Source organism: Melanerpes formicivorus, unplaced genomic scaffold (genome assembly GCF_026170545.1).
Source record: "Melanerpes formicivorus ecotype bairdi unplaced genomic scaffold, bMelFor1.0.p_v2 SCAF_48, whole genome shotgun sequence".
Taxonomy (NCBI): Eukaryota; Metazoa; Chordata; class Aves; order Piciformes; family Picidae; genus Melanerpes; species Melanerpes formicivorus.
Window position 1 is genome coordinate 4507898 of NW_027142400.1, and position 26228 is coordinate 4534125.

Sequence of the window (26228 nt, forward strand, 5' to 3'; positions counted from 1 at the left end):
TTAATGCCCACAACATCCTGCAGCAGGGAGTTTCACAACTTATATCATTTTGTGTGAGGAATTATCTCTTGTTATTTGCCTTGAACCTTTCTTCTACTATTTTTTTCTGAGGTTCTAATTTATTTTTTTTCTGGATCCATCCACAGTGCTCAACATCTTGTAGGGCTCAAGCACTTGTAAAAGTCTTTTCCCAGGAATATACATTGGTTTTGGCATATATGCACCTCCAATATTCTGGGGAAGGTAAAGAGGTATGATTTTTGTCAATAATGTAGTAAACTGGTTATTACTAATCCCTGTAAGACAGGTCTTAAGCTGGTTGGTCTTTCTTCCTGTGGCCATGGAATGGTCACCCAAATGTTGGTGATTGATTTCCATTACAGGAGACAGTCCAACCTACAAAGCCCATGAACCTTCATTTTCTATCTCAAAGAATATGAAACACAGTAGGCATACAGGAGGTGAGGAGACAAAAGAAGGTAACAGTGAAGCACAGTGAAGGCATAATATGACGTCTGACCCTGACATTAGCATGTGAGGAATAAGGGGGGAACTAAAGGAAGGGTGGTCTATCGAAAAGCAAGCCACACCACATTATGAGGGCTGCCGTCTATGATTATTACCCCAAAATGGGAGGGAAAAACTGTATGTCAACCTTTCTTCATTCTTCAGGCTACATAAATATGTTAAAGGAGAACAGAATTCAGCTCTAAACCCCTTTGTGCTCGCTGAAACTGGAGTTTGCCATTTCAGGCAAACGCTTTTCAATCGCTTTTCATAAAGCAATGAAGCTCCCTTTTAACTCAGTCTAGAAGTTTTGGCCTTTCATCTCCTGACAAAGATATCACTTTTCTGACCATTAAAAAATCAGTTCCCTTCTCCAGTGTAAATTTGTTAATTTCTCATTAACACTCATTTGTTCTTATGCCAATGTAGTTTACATGCATGAATAGCTGGGGTATTTTGCTCCTGCATGGCACTGACACCTTTCCTGAAGTACTCAGAGATGATCTCATGCCCTCTCAGCCCTCATTTTGTTATGCTATACCAGCCAAAGTCTTTTAATCTCATGCTGTAAACCACCACTAGCATTCTCCTTCTCAGCATCAGTTCCACTTTAAATTCCCCATCCAGGGAATTATCGAGAATTACACACAGCATTTCAAAGGATGCTTCTAGCTGAGTTATTAGCAGTGCGGACCTGAACTTCAGCAAGCTGGACGTAAAAGCAAGCAGCTTCCTGCCACAGCTGGAAACATTTCCAAGCTCTGGCAGACCTAAAAACCATTATGCTGTAAGAGTTATGGGTAGGGAGCTACGCATCACCTATACCCCCAGTTTGGCTAACAGAGGTGTATCCCACCAGTGAACAGGATACCTGGACGAATACTGTCTCCTGGGTTTGTAACCAGTTCTCATATCTATGGCAAGTGACAGCAAGTGCAGCTTTGCCATGTACCTGGAAGGATACCAGACAGAGCAAGGAGTAAGAGATTCATAGGAAAGCCAGAGTACTGAATCACTACAAAATTATGTCCTGTTAGTCCATACTTTGAGTGTGCCTAAATATATCAGCAACAGAACTATGGTGCTTTAAAAATCCATTACACAGGAAACACAGCCATTAATCCTAAACTGTGATTAGGTAGAAATCTGGGGGTAGAAGGAAAGAGACTTTAGCCTCTGGACATTTGTTCTGGAAGCTTTTAACCTCTCTGAAATAATATTTGAGATGCAATTGCTGTTGCTGGGGAAATAAACATGATGGCAAATGAAGGAAAAATAAACACTCTCAAGTAAGGAATAGGCAAAAGGAGCAGATAAGCCCTTATGAAACAAAATACTCACTCTCCAAGAGGCATCTCTAACAAAACAAAGTATGAAGTAGAGTGACTGAAAACATCTTTTAAAAATTGGCTGTGCTTAGCTACATTATATAATAGGATATCAGTGAGTCCTTATCTAAATTACACAAACTGAAGCATTTCACCCATTCTGTGTCTCTAGGCTTCATAAATTATTTGCTTTTTCATCTCCTCCCATTACAACAGAAAATGTGTGTCAAAATCCTCATGTAAGTATGCACCATTATTGACTTACAGATACTAGATTGCTTCCCAGTGTTCTTACTTAATCTCCCATGGTTCAGAGAGCACTAAACCAGAAAGATTATTGTGCACTTGATATTATAGATAATATCTTTGTCTTTGAGGCTCTTAACTTGGGCCTCCTCCCTCAGGAAAATTCAACCACTTTCAACACTTTGCAACTCAAACCCAAAAAGCACTTTTCCTTTGTGTTCTGACATTTTCTGTAAGCATTGCAAAGGGCTGAAGCAAAGAAACAAAAGATCCGGAATCCTTCTGTGCAGTAATTGCTCTACACCACTGCTGGAAGTGAGTCCTGCTTTAATCCAAGCAGGGACACACACAAAAACCAGCTCTCATCATCAGACCTTGGGACAACAATTCCTGCAGTGGTGTGGTAATGACATTCTCAGCATGGCAGATCTCTATCTAAAAGTCAGCTAACCAGTAGGAAGAGGAATGTCTGCATAAACATTTGTGTCTCCCAGACAGTTCTGAGCTCCGCTGCAGCACTGTCTTTATGTTATAAGCCCCAAATAACTGTTTTAGTTCTCCTGAAGGACAGGGCATAACTGCGAGGAAAATATGAGGAACCTGATATGGATCTCAGGAGAGCAAGAAAAAGAGATCAGAAGGAAGAAAAAAAAATATACAAATATTTAGCATTCAAAATAATCATTGTAGGTCTTTTCCAAGTGAAATAGTCTTTCTAGTTTATTCTAATTAGTGTAGATACAGCAGTACAAGCTAAGAGTATTTTGGAAGCAGCCTGCTCAACTGAAAAAGTTGCTTTTTCATAGCTCTACCCAAGCAGGGCATCTTCCAGCTGCAGTGGTGGGTTTTTTCCATCCTTTTTGCTGTGGAACTGAGCAATCAAGGGCCAGCATGAGGGTGGAATTTAACAAATATAGATTATCTATCAGCTCTTTTATCCAAAGCAAAAAAGTGGCCAGCTGTTGATTAGAAGAGTGTAACCAAAGAATTTGCCCCATGCAGTGGACCTCTAGTTAGATTTTTCTAATGTGATTGACAGTAATAGCACCAAACAGAAATGGCAATTGAGATAGACAAATCAGTAGTACTTTCAGTGATCATACCCACTTTAGACAGTTAAATGAAGAGCCCAGAAAGAGTTCAGCCAGCTTTTTGAGGGTGGAAGGTTTCAAGGTGCAACACACACTACAGATACAGTTCTGCGGGAGCAAATCTGCATCCCTGAGCTGCATCACGTGTTCATCCAGCTCTGGACACACATGCACAATGTGGCTTTATCCCAACAAAGGAGCATTTGTGTGTTCACTGCTCACACCCACACTCATATTTGCTTCGGTCAAAAGGGAATTGGTGAAAACAAGGGGCATTTACGCATTATTTCATGTTTTTTCCTTGCCTTGTCTTTGCTGAGTTTTGCTCCTCACTATTACATAGTGAGCCTTTATAACCCAGCAGATCCAATTTATCATCCATAAGCAATTTTTAGGGATGTGACTACTGTTCCACTCATGTCCAGAAAGCATGACCAGCAAGTGTCAAGCATTAGGGTAAGGATGAGTAAACCAGTATCACACAGAAAAAGGGGAAGAGCTCCCTCACTGCATTTTACCTGCCTCAAGTGCAAGGTCATGGTGAGCTGCATGTCATCTGTGCGACACAGCTCCTCAGCCTCCCTGCTACTCTGTGGCCCTACAGATATCACTGGTAAGTCATTTAAAGGATCCACTGGCCAACTGCCCCAGAAGACACACCATGGGGGACAGAGGCCACAAACCTGATGCTGAAAATGCCTGAAATGGGCTTATGCGTGAGGCAGCATGAGAGGAAGCTCCGCAGGTCCCACCACAGCCAGGAGCAAGGCATCCTGCCTGCCTTCCACATGGCCAAGCCCATTCTCGTGCCAGAGTTGTTCCAGGATAAAAAGGGAACAGACAAGGGCAAAGGAGAAGAAGAATGGACTAGAGTAAGAAAGATCTGGTTTCCCTGTTCCTCTTCACACACCAAAGCAGAAGAACAAATGCAGAAAAGGGGAAAAGGCTAAAGCTAAACCTGCAGCAACAAAAGACAGGTTTGTACTCTGACAGAACGATCCCAGGGCACACATTTTTCTTGATGTGTAAATTTGTAAAACAAACTATATCCCCAAGCATTGCATAAGATAACAATCAGAATCATTTATTCTGAGTAAAAGAAAAACTGATGAGCCACACTGGTTAACTAACTGCCAATTCTGAGAGACATCATCTTCCATTTCTCTTCTCTTTCACTAAAAGCAGAGGAGTGTTTTATGAGCAAATGCTAAAAACTGAGGTCTCATTTTCCAATTTGAAGTCTCAGAGATTCTCAACACTGTGTTCTTACTCTGTAACTATTCTCCAGTCTACCATAATCACACTCAGCGGTCTAAGCGCGGCTCTCACTAGCTTGCAGCAAGCAAGCCTTTGCACAACACTTTATCGTGATTTTTACGTCAGCTGTGCCTCTCTCCCTCACCCGTTGTTTTTCCTGACGGGTTTTTTCTCTGTATGGCAAAGCCAAGGGGCTATGCCTGAAGCAGGAACCCCGTTTGGTCCGTAATACCTACAGGAGGCAGCACTCCTGACCCAAAGAGAAACCAGCTTTCCCACCAAACTCTCCCCGCTCCATCGACGTTTAGCTTAACTCCACTGCTTCACTGCTCGATTTAGAGCTGACACACATTACTACGTGTGAAGGAGTCCCTCCCGTCTTTTGACAAACGTTGAAAGTGAAGTGCTTAAATCACAGAGACCCGGGCGCAGAGCTCCTGAAGGAGGGCACAGCGTCCCTTAGGTCTTCAGCCACTTGGGGACCCCAGCCTTCGTGATTCCTTGCTCCTCTCCCAGCCCCGGGCCATGTGCTCAAGTCCTTGTGGCTGGACAGAGGGACCCCACACCGGGACGCTGAGCAGCCAGGCAGTGAATCGCGGGGCAGGGGTCAGCCCCAGCCTCCAGGATGCCCAAGGGTGACAGCCGGATCCCTCCCGGGGGGATGATCAGAATCCCGCTGCGGCGAAGGGGACGCTCCGCCTTAGCTCCGGAGAGGCTCTGCCGCCGGCGTTCGTCCCCGATAGGACGCAGGTCCGGCTCACCACGACCCTCCGCCGGGCGAGGAGAAACTTCCCCAGCATGGCCGGTTCAGACCCCCCACCCTGCCGCCCCGCCCGCGCTCCGCCCCGGAACCGGGCGCGGCTCCTGCGGGCGGGCAGGCAGAGCCCGGCGGCTGCGGGCACCGGTGGAGGGTCGCTGGCCGCCGCGCCGCTCCTCGCCTCGCATCTCCCTGCCTGCAGGAGGCCCCCGTGGTAAGGCCGGGCCCCTGTCGGGGTGATCGCGGGAACGGGGACCTCACGATCGGGAGAAGTTGGAATTCCACCCCTCTTCCGAGAATGCAGCTCGGCTGGGCATCCTCCCCCAGGTTGTTCCCTGGTCCCAGCTGGTGACGCGGGGCTGGTGACCGGGGAGGAAGGACCCCGGCATCTCCGCAGGCTTCTCGGAGTTGGTGTTGGGTGCTGCTGGCCGACGGGCAGGGGAGATTGCAGGTGCGACGGTGGGGAGGCTGGGCTGCAGGTGTGACAGTCCAGCTCATTGCGGGGACATAGGCTCGGCTCCCGGCTTGACGGCGAATCGGATGGGCAGGAGTAGGTCCGTATTGCAAGTGCAACAGTGCAATATACAGGCAGGACGAATCTAAACTGCTGGGGCAATGGTGGAACACACAGGTGAGAGCCGGGCCGGGTTCCAGATAAGAAGATACTGTGTGTGCGGGCTGGATGTGCCTTGGACTGCAGGTACCACTATGCAATGTGCCAGTGTGATGTGGTCCAGATCGTCAGTGCAACAGTATAACGTGTAGGTGCAATGTGGTCCCGATTGCAGGTATGATAAGATGTGCTGGCAGGATGTGGTCCTGCTGTGCCTGGGTGTGACAGTGCATGTACTGGAGGGTATAGAGTGTACAGTTGCTGTGTCTGCTTCTGCAGCTGGGCCAGTTTCAGGCTTTTATTTTGAAAGATTCTACTATCCAGTGGTTTTGGACAAGGTCTCCCAAGTCCTGCCAGGATTCACTCAAATACTTCTCACATGCCTCATCCTCCCCTTTTGCTCAATAGCTCTGCAATGATGAAGTGGCTTCTTGCCACATCAGCACCCAAATTCCAGAGCTTGGGGGTGGGGAAGGTGAGCTCAGATATACAAGAGAAGTAGCCCAAAACAGTGGTCATGCTCCTCCCTCCTGTACCAGATCAGCATTGTGAACCATATGTTATTTTTCTTGGATTCCTGAGACTGAGGAATTTCTTTGAGTAAACACAGTGGGCTGTGAAACACATCAGGCTCCCTCACTGACTGCAAGGAAACTTCTGGCTAAAATCAGTTAAAAAGAAAAGTTGGAGTCAACAGAGTTACAGTAAGATTGAAATCATCCTACTTGCTCAGAATTTAGGCTCTCTGGCCCCTAATACCATTTCTCTTCCATCCACTGTTGTTTGTCCACAACACAGAGGAGCAGTGGCCGCCAAAACTTGAGGGCAGGGAGGGATTGCAGGAACTTGTGAGGTTGGTTTTTTTTCAGTCCTGTTATAAGTTAATAATCCTATTCTAGGCTTTCATCCAAGAATTTTGCTTTGAAAATGCAAGCAGTGTTCAAGACCCATTGTGTAAAAGATAATCTAAATGTAGGCCAGGAAGGGACCCAGCAGGTCAGCAAATTTAAGCAACTGAATGATATTATGCCTTATTGCACAGCACTGTAATTCATTCATTCCCAGTATCCTGGGAGGGAAAACTTTCAGAACTTTACTAACCTGACACTATAATTTTTTTTTTTCCCCAATGTAAGGCTTTATCTTACTTTGTATTTGCACTGTGATTGCATAACTCACTCAGTCTGAAGTTTTACCCTCTTATCAGTATAGAACTAGGAGTGACATGCTTTTATCTTAGCTGTGCAATGCTAAACAAGCTAGAACTTGGCATCCGCTATCGTGAAGCAAGTTCTAGCTTCTGTTGATCCCTGGCAATCCTGTGCTGGGCTTCTCACTGTCTGACTTCCTGGTGGATGAGCAGAGTAGCAGGGCTCAGACATCCATTCAGTGCCCTTCATGCTTGGACACCTCATCTAGAAAAAAATATCTCACCTGGCAGGTACTGCAATTAACCTCCTCCTCAGTCTCCTCTTATCCTGCAATGAGGATGAGAAATTGGGATTTTCTGCTGTCACCTCAAATCTTATTTTCTCTTATTAATGTTATTTTCACTGCATATTCCCACACTGTGCTCCAGTATTCTTCCAGCTTTCTCCCATTTGCTCTGTCATAAAGGAAGATGTTAGGTAGAATAAGGTCTCCCTCACTTTCAGTAGTGACCCTTCCCTGTTACTGGCTCCCTGAACCCTTTAGGTCTGGACCCTATGTCTTACAATTTTTCATCTTCTGTGTCTTAACTCCTGGTTCATTGAGCTGCACAGAAAGTGGCTCTACTTCAGATGTGTTGGAATCTGAACTCTACCCCTTTCTTGTGTGCCAGGTGCGCTGGACAGGTTTCCCAGAGCAACTGTGTAGAAAATTGTTCCTATCAAAGCAAACTAAGTTGCATTGTGCCCTTCTTTTCCCCATTTATTTCCATGCCTTCCTTTATTTTTTTTTTTCTACAACAATCATTCTGTTGATGAGGGATTTTTAATCCCACCATTTTACCCTAACCAGCCATGAGTAGAAGATGGGTGTAATTTGTCAGTGGAGTAAATAAAATTCATAGAGCTGAAACAGTTGGAGGAACTTCAGGCAAACTCCTATCTGAGCTCAGATTCAACTCCCATTTGAATATCCTTGTAATATTTTCAATAAAGTCTATCAATTTGTTTCAGAGGAAATACCACCCACTGAATCAACAAACTCATAGGCTCCCACAGTGACAGCAAACTCTGCTCAGTGTAAAATACTGCAGTTGCTAGCTGCAAACAAACATATCACAAGGAGTTATCCCTGTTCTATTTGTTAATGCTGTACATTGGTTTTTATCTAACTAGGTGAGAAATGGCTAAATATTTTGCAGAAGCTAGGTATAGCCCTGCAGCATGATAGCCCAGTGCAGGAGGGAGGCTCAAGAATAACTATGTGCTTCTGACTGAATGCATTATAATCCCTTTGGTATTATGCACCAAACTCAAGTTTATTCCAGTGTTTCTCAGCATCGCATGTACAGCAGTTTATCATACAGTGCTTGTGAGCATTGTGCTGCAGAGCCTGCTTCATCTCCCTGTGGCCACAAAAAGCACTCTGTATTATAATTACACAGAGAGCTCTCAAGTCCTGTGCCTTCATCCAAGATGCTAAAACCAAACTGTGAGCAGGAAAGAAGTTGTATCAACTTTCAAGCCTTGGCTTTGTCCTTCTAACAGAGGATGGAATGGTGCTGATAGGCCTGGCATGGGCTTGTAACAGCATTCCTGTTGCTCCAGTTCTGCAGGCATGCTCTATAAACTGGAGCAAAGCACAAGGCAGGAACGCTTCAAAAAGGGTTCACGGCATTTTGTGCGATTTCCCAGTGCCACTCGGGATCCTTGGCAGGGCAAGTATCATCTGGTTTCTCTCTCCTAGGGAAAAATAAGTAGTGAGCAACAGCCAAGCTTTAGGATTGCTACCAGATGTCATCAGTGATAGACAAGGAGCTAATTCTAAATGTGGAAACAAATGGAAACAGGGTGTGTAGAGCTCATGAGTCCCTGAGTCATAGCCTAACATCTGCAAGAGTGGCTGCAGTTAGAAGTAAGGGGTTGTACAATGAATGTTTGTTACTGTGTTATCAGCCTAGCCTTTCACATCGGCAGAAATCACCAGGAGTGGGTCTAAAAGCACGATGACTTTTCTATTTGATGTAATTAACAGGTACCATTCATAGATTCAGTTGTTTCTACTAGTTTGATACCTGAACTGACATTTTGAAGTGCTGGGAATGCTGATGCCACAGTCCAATGAAAACGTTAAGGAAGCAATAGTGTTTGCAAAACTCTGCAGCAACTGAGGGTGTATTTCAAAGTGCTGTGAGAAACTTACTGAGCTGACAATGGAGATCGGGCTAAGCCAGAAGGACTGAGAGCCAGCCAGTGGATGAAGTCCTCATCCCAGCATTTGAGTTACTCATCTGATTCCAAAATGTTTCAGTAAGCTAAAAATAACACTTCAGAAGGGACTTTACTCCCATACTCTGTCCAGTTAAAAAAAAAAAAAAAAATAGAGCTGCCAAGTCTAGTGGTTTGTAGGTCACGATGTTGAACTTGGCGTGGTTATAGTAAATGCCACCAGGTGGTGCTATTTTTCATTGACTTCCCGTTTGTCATTCTTACCCTGACCATCATTTTGCCTCAGCTGAAGTATTAATTACGGCATTAATTTGGAAAGATGTTTAAAGGTAAAGGAAGGGTTTGGTATTTGCATTGCTGCTCCTTTATAGTCTGTTCAGATTTCCTCAATAAATCTTTTGTGCTGGGAGAGCTTCACTAAAAAGGAAGTGGGAGAAACTCCAGTTGATAGGTCTCATCACAGCTCACAGAGTATCCACAGGTTCAGTAACATTGAATTCTCCCCAGATCCGATTTGCAAAACCTTGCGTTGCCTCTGCTGGTCCCATGCTGATGGTTAATGCTGAGGCAGGATATCACTAGTGGCAGCAGGCCACCTCAGGGTTGTGTGGGTCTCCACTTTTCCAGCCAGGAGAGTGGAGTCATGTTTTAACAAGTGAGGACAACAAAAGAATTCAGAGTTCACTCCAGGAAAGTGTGGGAAAGAGGACACTCTGCAACCATAAAACCTCTAAATTTAGTTGTAGTTTAAAAAGGAAAATGCTGGTGATTTTACCCTTGCAGGGGTCAGATGGATTTGGAGGCCCACAAGTCTGCTCTGCTCCCATCTGCTCTGCAACAAGCTTCTCCATGGGGAGTCAGGGCTGCCTGTCCCTCTCAATCCCTGGTAAGACCAGGGCCAAGCAGGAGGACACACCAGTCCTTCCCCATCCATGTCCATCTTTTACTGGAGACACAGCCTCTCCAGTCTGCCTTGTCAGGTGGAGGTGATGAAGGGAGGAAAGCAGCAGAGCCTCTTTCCTCTCTCCAGATCGATGAATGAAAATGGCATTGTTTTCATGTATTTATTTATAGCTTTGGCGAGCAGCTCTGTTTGTGTCAGCCTGGCTGAAGAATAACTTTGTTAACCTCCACTCTGTCAGTTCAATTGCATTATCTTTAATGAGGCAGCTCACTCTCTGTGTAGCTTCTATTGTGCTGGCTTCCCCTGCGTGGGAACTGTCTGCTCCTTGGCTGTTCCTGCTTTTCTGTTAAATCATTGTACGATATTCACTGAAAGCAGTGAGCTAAGCCTCAGCATGATCTTCTAACAGAGGCCCCAGGCGGAAACAGAAGTTCTCCATGCTACAAGGTAGCAGCTTTGTAGGTGTTAGTTTTCTTCCCGCAGCCTGCCATGAAGGGGTGACAAATCATCTCTTTCCATCAGCTTTAGGATTTTGTCCCCTTTGCTGCCCACAGCTGAGGACTGTGGGTGGCTGTCTCTGCTGCTGTGGTTGTGTGAGTAAGCCTCCTGCCTGCCCAGAAACAGCCACAATCTCCTCCTTTGTGTGTTTCTAGCTCGGAAAAGACTGATTCAGTCTCTGAGGCAGATTAATTACTTTTGCTATTAAGAGGAAAAAAAAAGGGGGAAAGAAGAAATGCTTTAGAATTGATTGGCATAACTTTCAGTTGTATATGCAATGCAGTGAAGCAAATGTGCTTTGAGCCAGAGCGAAAAGAAGTTTGGGTGGAAAAAGAAATCTGGTTGTGATATTACCTGGCACTTCAGCTGTGGGCTGTGCAATTTAGGGATTTTTCATGAACATATCTTGTTCTTGAATTCTATGACAAGCAGTGCAAATTTGAGCCCACCATGAAGGTGAACTGGACAGCAAGTGTTTTTATTTCCCTGACACATTTTATATGTTGTTTCCCTTCTGTTTTACATCATGCTGATGTGGAGCCCAGCTCCCCAAGTAGCTTACATCTGAAGCCTGGCTGAATTGCTCCATTTCTTCCTCAGAAGGCTGCTTTCCAGCCTGCTTGGCTCTGCTCACTTGTTTATGCACTGATGGGCTGTAGTTCCACATTTCAGAACAAGCTGTCCAATATTCATGAGTTATTTAGTATTTACCCAGTCCTGAGGCATCTTTTATAAGCCTGGGGATAAATTCTGGGTTTTGTTATTTCCATTACTGGCAATGGACTGAAACTCCACAACCATTACCAAGCCTTAAGTATGCCTCTACTTAGCTAGATGAGAAGTCAGGGAAAGGTCTATCACAAAGCTAAATTGATTTACAAGTCTAATTCCCAACCCCCTGGTCTGATAACACTTGTAAGCAAATATTGGAGCAAGCCATGTGTGTAGAGATTAATCATTTATAAAATTGTATCCAAATATTAGTTGTATTTTTTTTTAAATCAGTTAAATATAGCAATTTTCCTCTCAAAGATCAATGACAGCTACATGGTCAGCTGGCATAAAGCACTACAGCTCTTTGGACTGCCTTTGCAAACCTGAGGATGTGGCTGAACAACTGATTTCTTTCCAAAGGGGAAAAAAAAAAAAAACAATACCAACTATTTGTTTCTGAAGTGGTTTAAATTCATATCAAAACGTAAAAGAGATCAAAGTGTGGGTCTAAGATATCTTGCATGTGAGTTAGTCCTATGTATAGTAAGGTCATTTTGCCCAAGCATGAGAATTTTCCATCATAAACCTCCAGCTGGTTGAGTTATATTAAGATCCTTTCACATCAACTCCAAGACCAAGTTAGAAAGGGAAAGATAAGGACCTAAAGTTGTCCTCCTAGGTTATTATGAAACAGCTGGACCACAAACTGTAGCAAAGTGAAAGGGTTAAACCAGGCAATCTTGGTAGCACATCAGACCCTTAATGGGAAGGTTGTGAGTTCAAGCCTGCAGTGGGCAGTAGTGTCCTCCCTACTCTAGTCATGAGGTCTGTGGTGACAGGTTGGACTCGATGATCTTTGAGGTCTCTTCCAACCTTAGGAATACTGAAATCCTGTGATTACTGCATTATGAAATAGGGACTTCAAACTTCTTCCAGTAGTAGAGAAAACAGTCTGAAAGCATGATTGGAGTGGATTAGTTTTGAAATCATGCTAAGCCACTCTTCTGCAAGAATTTATTTTAAATGGCACAAATGCTTTACTTCTTGGATTAGCAATTGAGCATGTTTTGCTGTTACTCTCATTAGTGTTCACAGGAAAGTGCTCACAGGAAAGCACCTGGCAGTATCTGGGTTTGTTCTCCTTGACAAGTGTGATATATGCCATTAAGAATTCTGGCTGTGGTCAGCCTTATCTGAACAAAAGTGTTCAGGATGTTTACTCTCAGGCTGTTCACCAGGTGAGATACTAGTCACTGTGATTCAGCAGCAGCTCCTGGAAAGGCGACGGAGCAACTTATCCTTTAGCACCCATCCCAGAGCCAGGGGCAAGACCTTCAACCAGCCAAGATACCACACAGAGGAGCTCAGCCCCAGTAAGGAGGCCCAGCCAGCACCCGTGGATGATATTGGAGTAGTCATCAAATTGCTTCCTAGCTAACCGGGGGGCCACCAGGCCCCCCGGCCTTTGTTGTCACCACCACCATCACCCAGTGTGTACCATGAGGACTCACCAGTGATAAGAGGAGGATCCCTCTGCCCAGATGGGCTCAGCTTAGGGCTTCTGCCTTTCCTGGGGGGATTAAAAAGGGGAGTGGGTGGGGAGGGCCAAGTGGCCACACCTGGGGTGGGAGGAGACTCCAACAGAGCCCAGGTGCTGTGGGATTTGAGGGGGAAATAGGGCAGGTGGGGTGGAAAAGGGGCAGATATGTTGGGAAAGGGAAGGAGGAGTGAAAGAGGGGGATTTAAAATCAATTTATTTTCCATAAATCTTTCAGAATGTACAACTGCAGTCCATGGTTTGCTTTACCTCCATGCAAAAAGAACAAACCCATCAATACTTCATAAAATAAAGCACAATGGTGGCTATTACAATGAACTCTTTCCATAATTATCATTTTGCTTGGCAGGAAAACCTGTGCTTTTCAGATCAAGATAACAAGTTTTAACAACAACAAAAAAAGTTGTGCAAGAGTGATTTTTTTCCCTGGATACCAGCAGACAACACCAGGATGACTGAGGGACTGGAGTATATGCCCTATGAGGAGGGGCTGAGAGCCCTGGGACTTTTTATTCTAAGAGGAGAGGACAGAGAGTGGATTTAATAAATGTTTATGAATAGCTGAGGGCTGGATGTCAAGAGGCAGGGGACAGGCTCTGCTCAGTTGCACCCTGTGATAGGACAAAGGGCAATGGATATAAACTACATCACAGGAGGTTCCACCTCAACATGAGGAGGAACTTCTTCACTGTGAGGGTCACAGAACAGTGGAGCAGGATGCCTAGAGAGATTGTGGAGTCTCTTCCTCTGGAGGCTTTCAAGACCCATCTGGATGTGTTCCTGTGAAACCCGAGCTAGATTCTATGGTCCTGCTCTGGCAGGGGGGTTGGACTTGATGATCTTCAAAGGTCCCTTCCAACCCCTAACATCCTATGATCCTATGATTCAACTGCCAGCTGAAATGATCCCTCACTGTTTCAAGCCTCCTGGACTCTCACCACAAGCCCGGACCAGCACGAGACAATGATCTCATCTGCAGTACTGCCTTGTCATTTCAGCAGAGATGCCCAGGGCACTTGGACTGCAACATCATCACTGGCAGGAAGGGTTTGAGATGTCCTTCACAGGACAGCATGGTGGCATAGGGATGGTGTGGTCCTGACACTGACATCATGCTGAAATCCTCTAGGGCTTCTGCAGGTCCCACACCAAGCCCAGGGCAGGAGGTTTCTGTGTTGCCAGAAGATTTAAGCATGTGTGCCCTTTCAAAGGGAGGGGTGTGCATTCAAACCTCTTCTTGAGGAGCTAAAGGCTTTGCTTGTGCATCCTTTTTAAGGAGAGTGCTTTTAAGAGGGCAAAGGGAACCTGGGGAGAAATAACAATTAGAGGCTGATCTTCTGGAAAGCAGCTTTCAAGAGAAAGATCTTGGAGTGCTGGTGGACATGTTCACCATTAGGCAGCAATGTGCCCACATGGGCAAGAAAGCCAACAGAATTGTGGGGTGCATTAAGAAAGGTGTGGCCAGCAGGTTGAAGGAGGTTCTCCTGCCTTTCTACTCTGCCCTGGTGAAGCTGCAACTGAGTTTGTGTACTGGGGTCTCCAGTTCAAGAGGGACAGGAAACTACTGGAGACACAACAGCAAGCCATGAGGACCATTAAAGGGCTGGAGCATCTTATGAGGAAAAGCTGAGAGATCTGAGGCTCTTTAGCCTGAAAAGGAGAAGCATGAGAGGGGTGTGTGTCTTATAAATGCATATAAATATCTAAAGGGTGGAGGTCATGAGGATGGGCCTGGGCTCTTTTCAGTGGTGGCCAGTGATAAGACAGCAACAGGTACAAAGCAGAACACAGGAGGTATCACTTGAAATTAAGGGGAGAAACTATGTTGAGGGTGGCAGAGCACTGGAACAGGCTGCCCAGAGAGACTGTCAAGCCTCCTTCTCTGGAGACTCAAAACCCACCTGGATGTGTTCCTGTGCAACTTGAACTTGCATTTAGCAGGGGGAGACTAGATGATCTTCAGACATCCCTTACAACCCCTACCATTTATGCTGGATCATATAAATACGCTCTCAGAGTATTTCCAATAGCAGGATGTGGAACTGTGCAGTCATTTCCCTGCACATTGAATTGTTATGATGAAGCTGCCTTAAATAGAAAGCACGTGACCAAATTGGTCTCTTAAAGGCTGGTTGAATTTGGACTGATGTGTATTTCTGACATTGGTAGAGCTGTGTTCATGTATGCAAGAGCTGAGTTTTCCCACTAGGGCACTAGGCCTCCAACTTTTGATTTGGGTATTCAATTCAGGGTAGAGGCCTCGCAGAGTAAGATAAAACAGTATTTGTAGCCTAACAGCTACCCTGAGCCAGGCAGGAGGTCTCTGCTAAAATGAGCCATCTTGAAATATTCACAGTTTAATAATAACTGGCTTCCAGTTAACACCTCCCAAGAGGCTGAATGGATGTCTTTTGCAGCTGTGGCTTACAAACTAATTTCTACTTGAAATCTTGACCAGAAAAGCACACAGACTTTTTCTCTTAGAAAGACCTTTTAAAGTCTCTGCTCTCCTAGTTGCCCATCCTGGGGTGGGAAGCATTAGGTAGGGCATCCTTGTTATTTTAAGCTGTTCTGGCTCTCCCAGTATTTCAAAGACTCTGAGATCTTGCAGAGTTTAAAGCCCCAGAGCAACAAAACCAGAAAACACCATGCAGCTGACTGAAGGTGCAAGGGGCTGTCCTCACTGCTTGCCACCCCCACATTCTTCATCCCACCCACCCCAGCCTTCCCTCTTCCTCTTTTTTTTCTTTTTCTTTGTCTTCTTTCTTTTTTTTTTTTTCTTCAAGCATGCTTCTGTGTTGCAGGTTTTTTGGTTTGGGTTTTGTCTTTGCTTTGCTGCATCATTTTCCTGCTTTCATAATTTCCCTGCTCTGAGTCACTCCATGCTGGGACTGCTGGTGGGTGGATGTGCAGTGCAAGCTTCCCCTGTCCCAGGCCATAGGGAAGTGTCAGCCTCCCAGCCCAGAGTGAATGAAGGGGGTGACAAATGACATGCAAATGCTTTCCCTGGAGGCTACAGAAAAGTCACTTTTTTGCACCTCTCTGAAGATCGGAATTTACATGCTATTAGATGCGGACATCCTGTTGAACTTTCTTAGAGCTGTGATTTGTAGACACGCTCATTTGGGGATATAGACTTTATTGTCTGACAGTTGCTTGTCAGAGGAGAAAATTAACTGGTTGGGGAAGCGAAGGCTCACACAGCCAGCTGAGAAGGATCCTTCCGTGTGAGAGAGACAAGGGAATTATTTGGCTTCAGTTCCAAGGTAGGAATTCTTTCCTCTGCCTGTTTTCTTTGTCCTGTTGCCATCCCGTGGAGGTGTTTAAAAACAAATCAAAGTAGTAAAAGGTTTTTGGCTCTCATAATATCTCTATGTGTGACAGCTTCCCATTAAGCAGGACCAAGGAGAATCTTATAAAGTTACCATCGTGCTGTCCATGTTGCTGGGTAACAATTCCTGCTTTTCACATCACCCCAAATCATAATAATAAATTACATCCCCAAATGCTGAATTGATGCTGGACTTGGTGCTAGGTGTACGTGATGCCTTTGCACAAACCTGTGGGTACTGGAGCAGGGAGTGGAAGGGACCTCCAAACCCACATTATGCCTCATCAGGATTTTTGTAGGATCCAGACCTCAGTTCCTCTCCTTTCCAGTTAGGGTCGGGATGCCTCATTGGCTTCTGTGGATCTGCTAAAAACTTGGTAAGACAGGGATGAAATGTTTGCAGCCCTGTTTGCTGCAGCACAGCTGGGAGCCAGCACCCTCTTCATTGGGTGATTGCTGCTGCCACCTGGCATCCCTCCAACTCAAAACCTGCCATACCTCCAAAGGCCTGTGGTATCATGTAAGGATACTGCAGGGCTCATAGTCACCATGGAAAGCATTTTAAATTATTTCAGCCAATTTGGTGCTCAAACAGATGGGGAAGACTGGCACCCTGCTTCTGTTCAGGTCTCCCTGGTGGCAGTGGCCATTTCTGAAGCAAAGATCTGACAGCTGCACCAACCTCATTTAAACCTGGCTTACCAGGTTAAAGTAAATTGGTTATTGACTGTCTTCAGACAGATTACCATTGTAACAATCCATTTAAAGCTAAGTACTAGTGCAGTCTTTAAATATAAATAAGGCTTTAGATGCCACTAAAGATCCTAACATAAATATATCTGTGTCTCACTTAAGCTTGATTTGTATGTGGTAGCTGCAGCAGCTGGATAATTTATTTACTTGTTTATTCACTGGTGAGGAAGAAGGTGCTGGTGTAACCACAGCACTACCAACACATATTGAATTGACACATTTACACCTTGTCCAAGACCTCATATGATACCATTTGCTGGGCTGGCACTCAGCATCCTAATAGTGATGGATGGGTCTGAATCAGATCAACATAGTTTTCCTTTCTTTGTGAAAGCATAAGCTATGCTGGCAAAATACATATGCATTTATACCAGTATAGCCACAGTCCTTTTTGTCTATGCACAGAAGTCCTTTTCCTGGGGGTTTGCTGCCAGAAGCAGCATGTGGGTGGCACAGTTCCTGCCTGCTGTCTACAGCAGGCTGTGTGTTCCTGCTCCCTTCTTCGCTCAAGACAAAATGCTCCCCAAATGCAGTGCCTCTGAGGATACAGCCAACCTGTGCTGCGTTGTGACACCTCCTATTTGCTTATGCCTGGGATGTGCCAAGGCAACACAGTGTGCTGGAGGCTTCATGAACTTCTTCAGTAATGCAGAGCAAGATTGGGCACTCATTCCAGTACTTAACATTGTAAACATGAATCAGTCATCTGGCCTCTGATACAGGTGAGGATCAGGAATACATAGATCTGAATGTGACCGAGGCCTCTGGTTATGGTGGAAAAAGTATGGAGCAGCAGTTGGTTTGTGTGCTGAGGTAAGGTCTGTTGGGCAAACCATGCCATTTGTGTGCATGTTTCAACTTCCCACCATACCTTTATCAGCTCCCCTGGCTAAGACAGTGACTGTGCTGTTGGTTCCTAACAACATTAACAGGACCACACCAAAGGGTGAGGTTATTTTCTGAAATAGAGATTTCTGCTCCCACCCACCATAACCTTCAGCACACAGGAGGATGATTTCATTAGCTTGTATGCACACAAGCTGTTCAGATGCTGCACAGGAAAACACAATAGTACAAATGAAAGCAAGAGGAGAGGAGGAACAAACCCATCACGCTCCTTGAAATGGTTTTAGAAAGTACAAAGCTAGGATGTTGTTTCTTTATAGTGACTGAGAAGTCTGACATGTTTCAAATTACAAAGGCTCTGCATATTCCTACCAACAGAGTGAAAACTGGGACTATCCAGAAGAAAAAACTATCATTAGCAGTCAGCCAGGCAGAAGGGTCTCCCGAGTGTCAGGAACAGGCAAAGAAGAAAGAAGGGTCTGAGCAACAAAAAAGAGCTTTCCTTAAGGGCCAGCAGTGTGTCCCAGCAGTGTTCCCTTGGGAAGGGAAGCCTTAGAGGGCTGTGAGGGAAGCATGTGGGGTCTGGATGCTCTCAGACTTCTTCAAAGTACATCCTCATACCCTCTCAAACCCCATCCTGCATCATGAGCAACAGGTCTGTGCTCCCAAAATTCTAATGGTTTTGACCTGTGATTTTTATCACTTTTTTTTTTTTCATTCAATTATACTTAGCTGCCCTAACAAATCTCCTTTTACATGCCCTCCCAGGTCCTTGCTTTGATCCATGACATCCTGAAGGCATGCAATAATTTAGACTGAAAGCTGTGCTGTGCAGTTCTGTTCTCCACAGCTTGGGGAAGGGATTGACATGCCCTGATTTATCTCCCACAGATGCCATCTCCCTGGGAGCTGACTTGAAGGACAGAGAGGTACAGAAAACTGAATCTGGGAAGCACCTGATTCAAAAAGAATGAAGGAGGAAATTTTATGAACTAGGTAGGATGGATGCAGGGATCACAACCCTGAAAGCAAATGATGCAAAAATTTAGCACCATGGATCACAATGTTACTGTGACCGGGTGTAAGAGGACAAGCCTTCATGATGATGCCTTTATGCTTCCCAAAGGAATCTCTTCAAATTAAGCCTATTTTTGCATGGACACTTCTTTACTTGCCATTCCCCAGCAGGCCTAACATACCTCTAAGGGGAAGAAGCACTGTCAGGATGGGCCCTAGAGAGCAGCAGCCAGCACTAATACTGAGCATGTGGCTGGGGAGGGCAGACCATGGGTGCTGCAGGCATGACTAGGCAGAGGCTGGGGACATTGCTTCCACCATCACATCCTCCTCTGTGGCCTGGACAGCAAAAAGGAAGGGTCTCCATGCCCTTCTACTGGCAAGCTGCAGACGGTATTCAGCCTTTTAAACCTAGCACATGGTCTCTTTTTATCAGGGGACTTTCTTTCCCTCAGTCAGTGTAGTCTAAACGGCCTCTCTGAGACAGACAGACAGATAGATGCATTCCATTTTAATCCCTAATCTGTCTTGCTCTGTTAAGATCATTTACCTGCTAATGAGCTCCTGTGGTCAGAAATAAAAGGTGATACTAGCAGCTCTTTAAAGATGTGTCTGAGGCTTTGCAACTGTGCTTCATGGAAAACATGGAAAAATGTTTCATATGCATTCATAATATATCACTCATATCTGTGTTTGTAAACACATTTATCACACCATCTGCAGAATCATACTGCAGTCTCCTCCGTATTTGTTTCCCTTCCATTTATATGGTACAGATCTTATTTATTTTATTCCCTTTTTATGACTAAATACATTAGCCATCCTTTTTCCTTCTCTACAGAAAGAATGCATTCTCTATGAGAAAGAATATTTAATCAATCAAATTTCTTCAATTTAGTGCATAAAAACACAAGCCAGTACTGTTTGGAGAGGTACCTTGCTTGGCTTTGTTTCTCATCTCTTCACATCTGTGCAGAGCAGGTGGGGAGGAAAGGATAATTCAGAACAAATCCGCTGGTAAACAGGATGCTCTGTTGCTATTTCCTGACTCCTGTTGCACTCACTGAGCTTAATTTTCAGAAATGAGCTAATCGTAAGGTCAGTAATGCTATCACAATCTCTCTGACTTTCTGTAGCTGATACAATATATAAAGGAAGTATTGGTACAACTAGGAGCAAAAGGCAAGCCCACTTTGTTACTGGGTTTGATAAGAAACATTTTGTCCTGTGCAAATTAAAAACCAATTTGTTGCATATAAAGAGAAGTTACACTGAGGGAGAGGGATCTTGTAGTCAGCAGCCACTCCTGCAGTCCCTTGCCTGAACAGCATGAGCTCCATTGCAGCTCAGAGCAGGGCAGAGCCTGGGCATGAGCCAGAAAGACCATCCTTCTTCAACAGCTACTCTTGCAGGCTTTGCACCAGGCAGGATGATAGGGCTCTCCCATGCACACACAGGACTCAAAACTAGCTTCTCTGCTCAGTGCACACTTTCACTTTGGGGAGAGGAAGAATCTGGGTTACAGCAGAGCCAAGAGGAGGTAAAGGTCCCACCCAGTGAGCCAGGACTTGGCCCCGGCTGCCAGCACTTGGGCATGTACTCATCCCCTGTGAAGAAGTAAAAAATCCAGGATAGTCAATTCTGCCTTCCAGGCAGGAGGCCAAGGATCTTTGCGGAAGCCACCAAAGAATGAGGCTGAGCAGGATGAGTTGTGCTCCACCCTGCCTCGTGTTGAAGACCTGGCCTTGATCCCAGGAAATTGAAGAAGACTGCTGGGCTGCATGCACAGCACAGAGCAGGATTTGACCACAGTTCCTTAGAAGCTTCTCTCTAGCCCCCCTCACTGTGGTGAGAGGTGTAGGACGTTGTGACTCTGTGGTAGGACACTTTCGCTTCTCTCCCTCCAGGAAGAGCGTTGCATTTGAGCCAACCCAAGTTCCTGGGCTTGTGTACAGTGGAACTACTGGGATGACTAACTCCAGGAAGAATTTTACCAAGATTGAGTAAGGGCTCTGGGCTGCAGACAGCGATGACAAATCTTAGAAACTCAAGTCTGTACTTTGGCACAAGGGTCTGTTGTTTGGGTTTTCAGGTTTTTTCATATGGTCCTTTTTATTACTTTTCAGCTGTACAGTGTGTTCTTAGATGGTATATTCACAATGTTGTGTTTTCAATCCTGATTATAATTTTTTCAGAACAGTGAACAACCAGGCATTTGGCCAGCTCTTTCCCCATTGAAACAAAGGGAAACTCTGCAAGAGGGTTTCTCTAGAGCTCTCTAAAAGGATTTTCCATTAATGTATCACACTAACTCCACTGTCCCTCTGACCCATACTCAACTCAGCCTTTGACGCTGCAAGCTGTGAGCTGAGCACCCTTGCCAAAGAGTCCTAATATCAGGTTTTCCTAAGGGGATTGGTCAAGCTCTCTCAAATATCACATCCCATTCCACTTTGCATCTTTCCAAGAGGCATGTTTAAACCTATGATATCAAATTTGTGAATGAACTTTTAGGCTATATATTTGCCATTTGTCAAAATGAAACTTTCAGGTAAACCAGAAGCCATGGGGCTCTGTTGCAGCAAAGAAGGCAGGACCCTCCTCAACAGTGCAGTCCCCAAGGAAAATCACAAGACAGGCTTTACAGTAAAAGACATTTCCAGACATTAGAAATTGTCCATCCTTTATCTTCTATATTAGCTATGTGGCAAATAAAACCTCACTGAGTTTTCTCAGTTTAGAGTTTTCAAGCAGTTTTTCCTGCATGTTGCAGGTCTGGAAACCCTTGTGCTGGAGCTGGTAAGAGAAAGCAAGACTCTCCTATAATTCCTTCAGGCTCCCCAAGTGCTGGGTTTTGGGGATTATCTGGCCCCCAGGCTATTTTGAGCCCCATGATGGCTCATCAGCTCAGGCTAATAGGTGTCCTGACAATGTGGAAGGGAGATGAGGTAGTGTGAGTGGCTAGTTTTAGGTCCAGCAGTTTTGTCCCCTTTTGTGGGACAAACTATCATCTCTGGGAGAAATTCAGTTATAAAATTATTGCATTCAGCTTTGAAAAGCACTTGCATTGTATAACTTAATTGCTGTAAGTCTGAATAGTAATAGTCCTGCCTAAAACAAACAAACTAACAAAAAAAAAACCATAAAATTTGCTGCCAATAGTTAATTAGACTTGACTTTTCTATATCTCTGTGCTGAACCACCTCCTCACCTTCCTTGCTGCTAAGAGTATGGCTGGAATAGGCCATGTCCTTCAGGGAGATGGTCCTGGAGAGGATGATCCATGTCTCAGAGAAGATATGCTGCTGTTTTCCTAGCCTCCTGTTGCCATCCCTTTGCTTGCAACCTATTGGGGTCTCACATTATCACACACAAGTGCCACATTTTGCAAACATTCTTGCTGTTACATCAAGCAGGAGGAGAAGAATCGAGTGCTGCTGTAAAACTAACCCCTGCAGCAGCCAAAAGAAACAAAAGCTAAAAACAGCAGGGTTACAGGATGCTCTTATGAGCACGATATGCCAAAATTATTTCTTCATCCTTTAACAAATGCTTAGAACTTCACATCTTTTCCAGTACAGTGAGATTTTAAAGGGGTTTAATGGATATAAGGAGTTCAGAGCTGATTATACCACTTTCAACCTTATACTTTCACTGCATGACAATAGGTAATGGTTATTGACTGCTGTAGATTGGCTACTTTTAAAGCCATATTTGCTGGCTTAGATGTGCTAAGAGTCTCTTTACAGAGTTTTCAGGGCCTGAATGTAATGTGTGTGATGAAAGAGGGAATAAATTGAGTTTCTTCAGCAGAGAACTGGTTCCATAGTGTGTCCTACATACTGGAGAGTTGGGGACCTACTATGGTTGAGCTTTACATCCTAGGCATTAGGAGAAAAAACAGGACTGCCAGTGGATTGTTAGCTGACCCAGAAAAGTTCTCATTTTGTCTTCTCTTTTTCTTTCAGGACAAACTGTTCACCATGTCAATCAAAAAGGAAAGTGCCCACAAGAAATGGGCTGCCCTAAAGGAGAAGCTTGGACCCCAGGAGACTGATCAGTCAGAGGCCAACCTGGAAAACGCAGAGCCAGAGCTCTGCATCCGTCTCCTGCAAATGCCATCAGTGGTGAACTACTCCGGGCTGAAGAAGCGACTGGAGAACAGTGATGATGCCTGGATGGTCCAGTTCCTGGAGCTGTGTGGGCTGGACCTCCTCCTGGAGGCTCTGGACAGGCTGTCTGGTCGAGGAGTGGCCAGGATTTCCGATGCCTTGCTTCAACTCACCTGCATTAACTGTGTGCGGGCAGTCATGAACTCTCACAAAGGTATCGAATACATTGTGAGCAACGAGGGCTACGTACGAAAACTCTTCCAAGGTGAGAAGACATGTTCCTGCCTCACCCATCACATGCGGCCTGCTGTTTATCCTCCTGCAGGCAGAGGGCTTCTTGAAAGATGTTGATAGCAACTGATTAATGAATGATATAATTTTCTTCTTTAAAATAATATTGCTTGAAAATGGCATTGCCTTTGACACTCAGTGCTAATCAGATAGACTCTTTTCCACCTAAATGTCTTCAGAGTTTACTGAGAAGTCAGGGATGAAGCCAGGATGTGGGTATGAGAAGTCCTTCAGCTGTCAACAGGCATTTTGCTATTTAGTCTTTGCAAGCCCCAAGGACAGTGGAAGAGGAATTGAAAGGGTTTGGAGACTTGTAGCCTGTAAAAGAGGGGGGAAAGTGACACATCTTAGGCTTAAGAAAGCACATTCTTTGCGCTGCTCTGTCTATTACTTCTACAAGATGATAAGTTATACCACTTAACTTTCTCCTGCTATTCACTTGGCTTGCTGTTAGGTATGAAACCTGTCAGGGCATCTCCTAGGGTTTATTGTACAGCACTTGGTGATGTTGGGAAGATAAGTTCTCTGCTGCTTCACAGAGCTGAGCTCACAGTAATGCCCAGAAACTTTTATCAATAGCTCTTTAAAATGTCTTTCATTTGAAAGGTATCCTGCCCCTTTCTTCAGTTTTGAAGTCCTCTTCCTTCCTCTTCACCCTGTGTTTCATAGCCAGCGTGAAATACAGAGCTGGTGGTTTTGTGCTATAAGAACACGCGTTCCATGAGCTTTTCAGAAGTCAAGCTTCTTTGTGCATTAGTAAAGAAAAAATAAGATGGTCTAATCCATTATTCCCAAGTCCCAGGGCTCACAGAGAAAGAACAGTGGAAAAAAAAGAGAATACATGAGGACTGATTAGAACAATTGGCCTGCTTGATATGCACATTGGATGTTTCTGTACTAAAAATAAGACACACTAATTGAGGAAAATGGTTCATCTGCTGTTCTAGAGAATACCCACATGTGAAAATGGGAAGTAAAATGTGTGATTGTGAGTGTTGAGATCTTGGCTGCTGATGCATTGCACCACTAGTACGTGGAAGAAATTAACATCTACAAGCAACACCAAAAGGCTGATAGGGTACCTGAACTAGCATTTACTGTTCCCACTAGAGGCTACTACCAAATATTACTATAGGGATGGAATATCTTTAAATTGAGATATTTTTTCTTCCCATCTTCCACATACTGGCTCCTCTCCTTCAGGTTTTTTTCTACCACTGATTGTAAGCCATGTAGCAGAAGACACTGAGATGCAAAGCATTAATGTAATTATAAATTCTTTTTTGTTTTGTTTTTCTTTAGCACTTGACACAACTAATGTCATGGTCAAAAAGCAAGTATTTGAGCTCCTGGCTGCACTGTGTATTTACTCATCAGATGGCCACTCCTTGGCTTTGGATGCCCTGGACCATTACAAGGCAAGTGCTGCAGCTGGAGGTGTGGCTTTGCTCTGATCCATGCAGGTAGATCAACAGAAACATCACTTTGGCAAGAGGGACAGGGATTTACTAGATGAAAGCCATAGGAAATTTGGCCTAGTCCACAGTGCTCTGTGGCTTGTCTGGACAAATGACTTCCAACCAGAAGGTCTTTCTTTGTCAGGAAAAGCACTGCAAGATTAGCATAATACATAGTGCCACCTCCATGGGTTTCACTGGCCATAAGCCCAGGCAGGTACATCAATTACCAGTGTAAAGGGATCCAAGAGATGTTTCATTGACTTTCTTTTCTGACCAGACCTTGCTCCACAATGGAGGAGTGAGTGCTACCTGGGTCTTCCTGTCTTGTACACAGTGGGATAAACAGGTTTTAAGATGCTAATTCTGAGGGCCTGCATCAAAGCTGCAGATGCCTGTGTCTTCTGTGAACAGAAATATCACTTGTGTTATTAACAGAGTGTGAAGAACCAGCAGTACCGATTCAGCATCATCATGAACGAGCTCTCCAACACAGATAATGTGCCATACATGGTGACATTGCTGAGTGCTATCAATGCCATCATACTAGGGAAAGAAGAGCTAAGAACAAGGACACAAATAAGAAATGAGTTCATAGGTAAGGATATTTGTTGCACCTAACTTTCTCAGAACTAGAGAAAACCAGTTGCCAAGCAGTTTTATTTTCAGATGTATCCATAAAGTGACTGAAGAGGACTAGGGAGCAAAACTGCAAATATTAAAGAAAAAGAATCCTTTCTGGGTTTTGGTTTTTTGGTGAGTTTTTTTTGGTTGGCTGGTTGGTTGGGTTTTTCTTTATTTGGTTGGGTTTTTTTGGTGGTGTTGGTCTTTGTTCTCTTCAACAACCTATCTGTAATTTTTTTTTATTATATTTTTTTTACATTGCTGCTGTTCCATAGGTTTGATCCTTTCTGGAATCACAGTGGATTCTTTAATACAGTTCTATAACCAACTGTCTTGGGTAGCCACTTTTCCATATGTTGCAGCTCTTTGTAAGAGTAGGTAAGGTTTCTTCACCATGTGTCTACTCACGCAGAAGCTGCCCTACGGAAGATTCACCTCACATAAATGCACACATCTGAGATAGTGAGCATAGTCTCCATTTTCCTCTGTGGAGAGCAAGAGACACTTGACTGCATTGTTCATCTGACTGATTTTAGATGTCTAGTGTGGAATGTGCAGACTCATGCCCCAGAAGTGCCTGTGTCCCTCAGTAACTCCAGTTCACACAGCTGCAGAACCTGTACTGTGGGTCTTTTCATTTACCAGATGACCCTACCCACTTTGACAGATTCTTGTGAAGATTGCAGAAAGTGTTTGTGAGCATAACATTATATAAAAATCATAACAGATCAGTATTGAATAGGTCATCATGACAATATTTTATTTTGTTCTCCCAGGGCTTCAGCTGTTGGATATTTTAGACAAACTAAGGTAAGAATCGTTTAAATTTTCTTTTATCAATGAGGTTCACAGTAATGTAGCTATGGAAACTTAATGCTGACCAGCCTTCAGCTGTGTGAAGCATACCTGGGTGAAGCAGACCATGCTTTTGTGTACCAGTTACATGG

The 26228-nt window shown here is 44.5% G+C and overlaps 1 protein-coding gene across 1 annotated transcript; it reads left to right on the forward strand.

The window, feature by feature from the left end:
* Positions 1-5318: 5318 nt before the first annotated feature.
* LOC137452097 (inverted formin-2-like) lies at positions 5319-26095 on the forward strand. Its single transcript, XM_068160252.1, has 5 exons — positions 5319-5400; positions 22766-23174; positions 24503-24618; positions 25096-25255; positions 26058-26095. Exons 2-5 carry the CDS (start codon positions 22781-22783, stop codon positions 26093-26095), a joined length of 708 nt encoding a protein of 235 aa, XP_068016353.1. The 5' UTR covers positions 5319-5400; positions 22766-22780.
* The last annotated feature ends 133 nt before the right edge of the window (positions 26096-26228 follow it).

Bases quoted from the DNA above. Each gene is read 5' to 3' on its own strand.
- LOC137452097 (XM_068160252.1), top strand. From the start codon at position 22,781: ATGTCAATCAAAAAGGAAAGTGCCCACAAGAAATGGGCTGCCCTAAAG. The intron at 23,175-24,502 runs GTGAGAAGACAT...GTTTTTCTTTAG, and splicing joins CGTACGAAAACTCTTCCAAG to CACTTGACACAACTAATGTC. The intron at 24,619-25,095 runs GCAAGTGCTGCA...TGTTATTAACAG, and splicing joins ATGCCCTGGACCATTACAAG to AGTGTGAAGAACCAGCAGTA.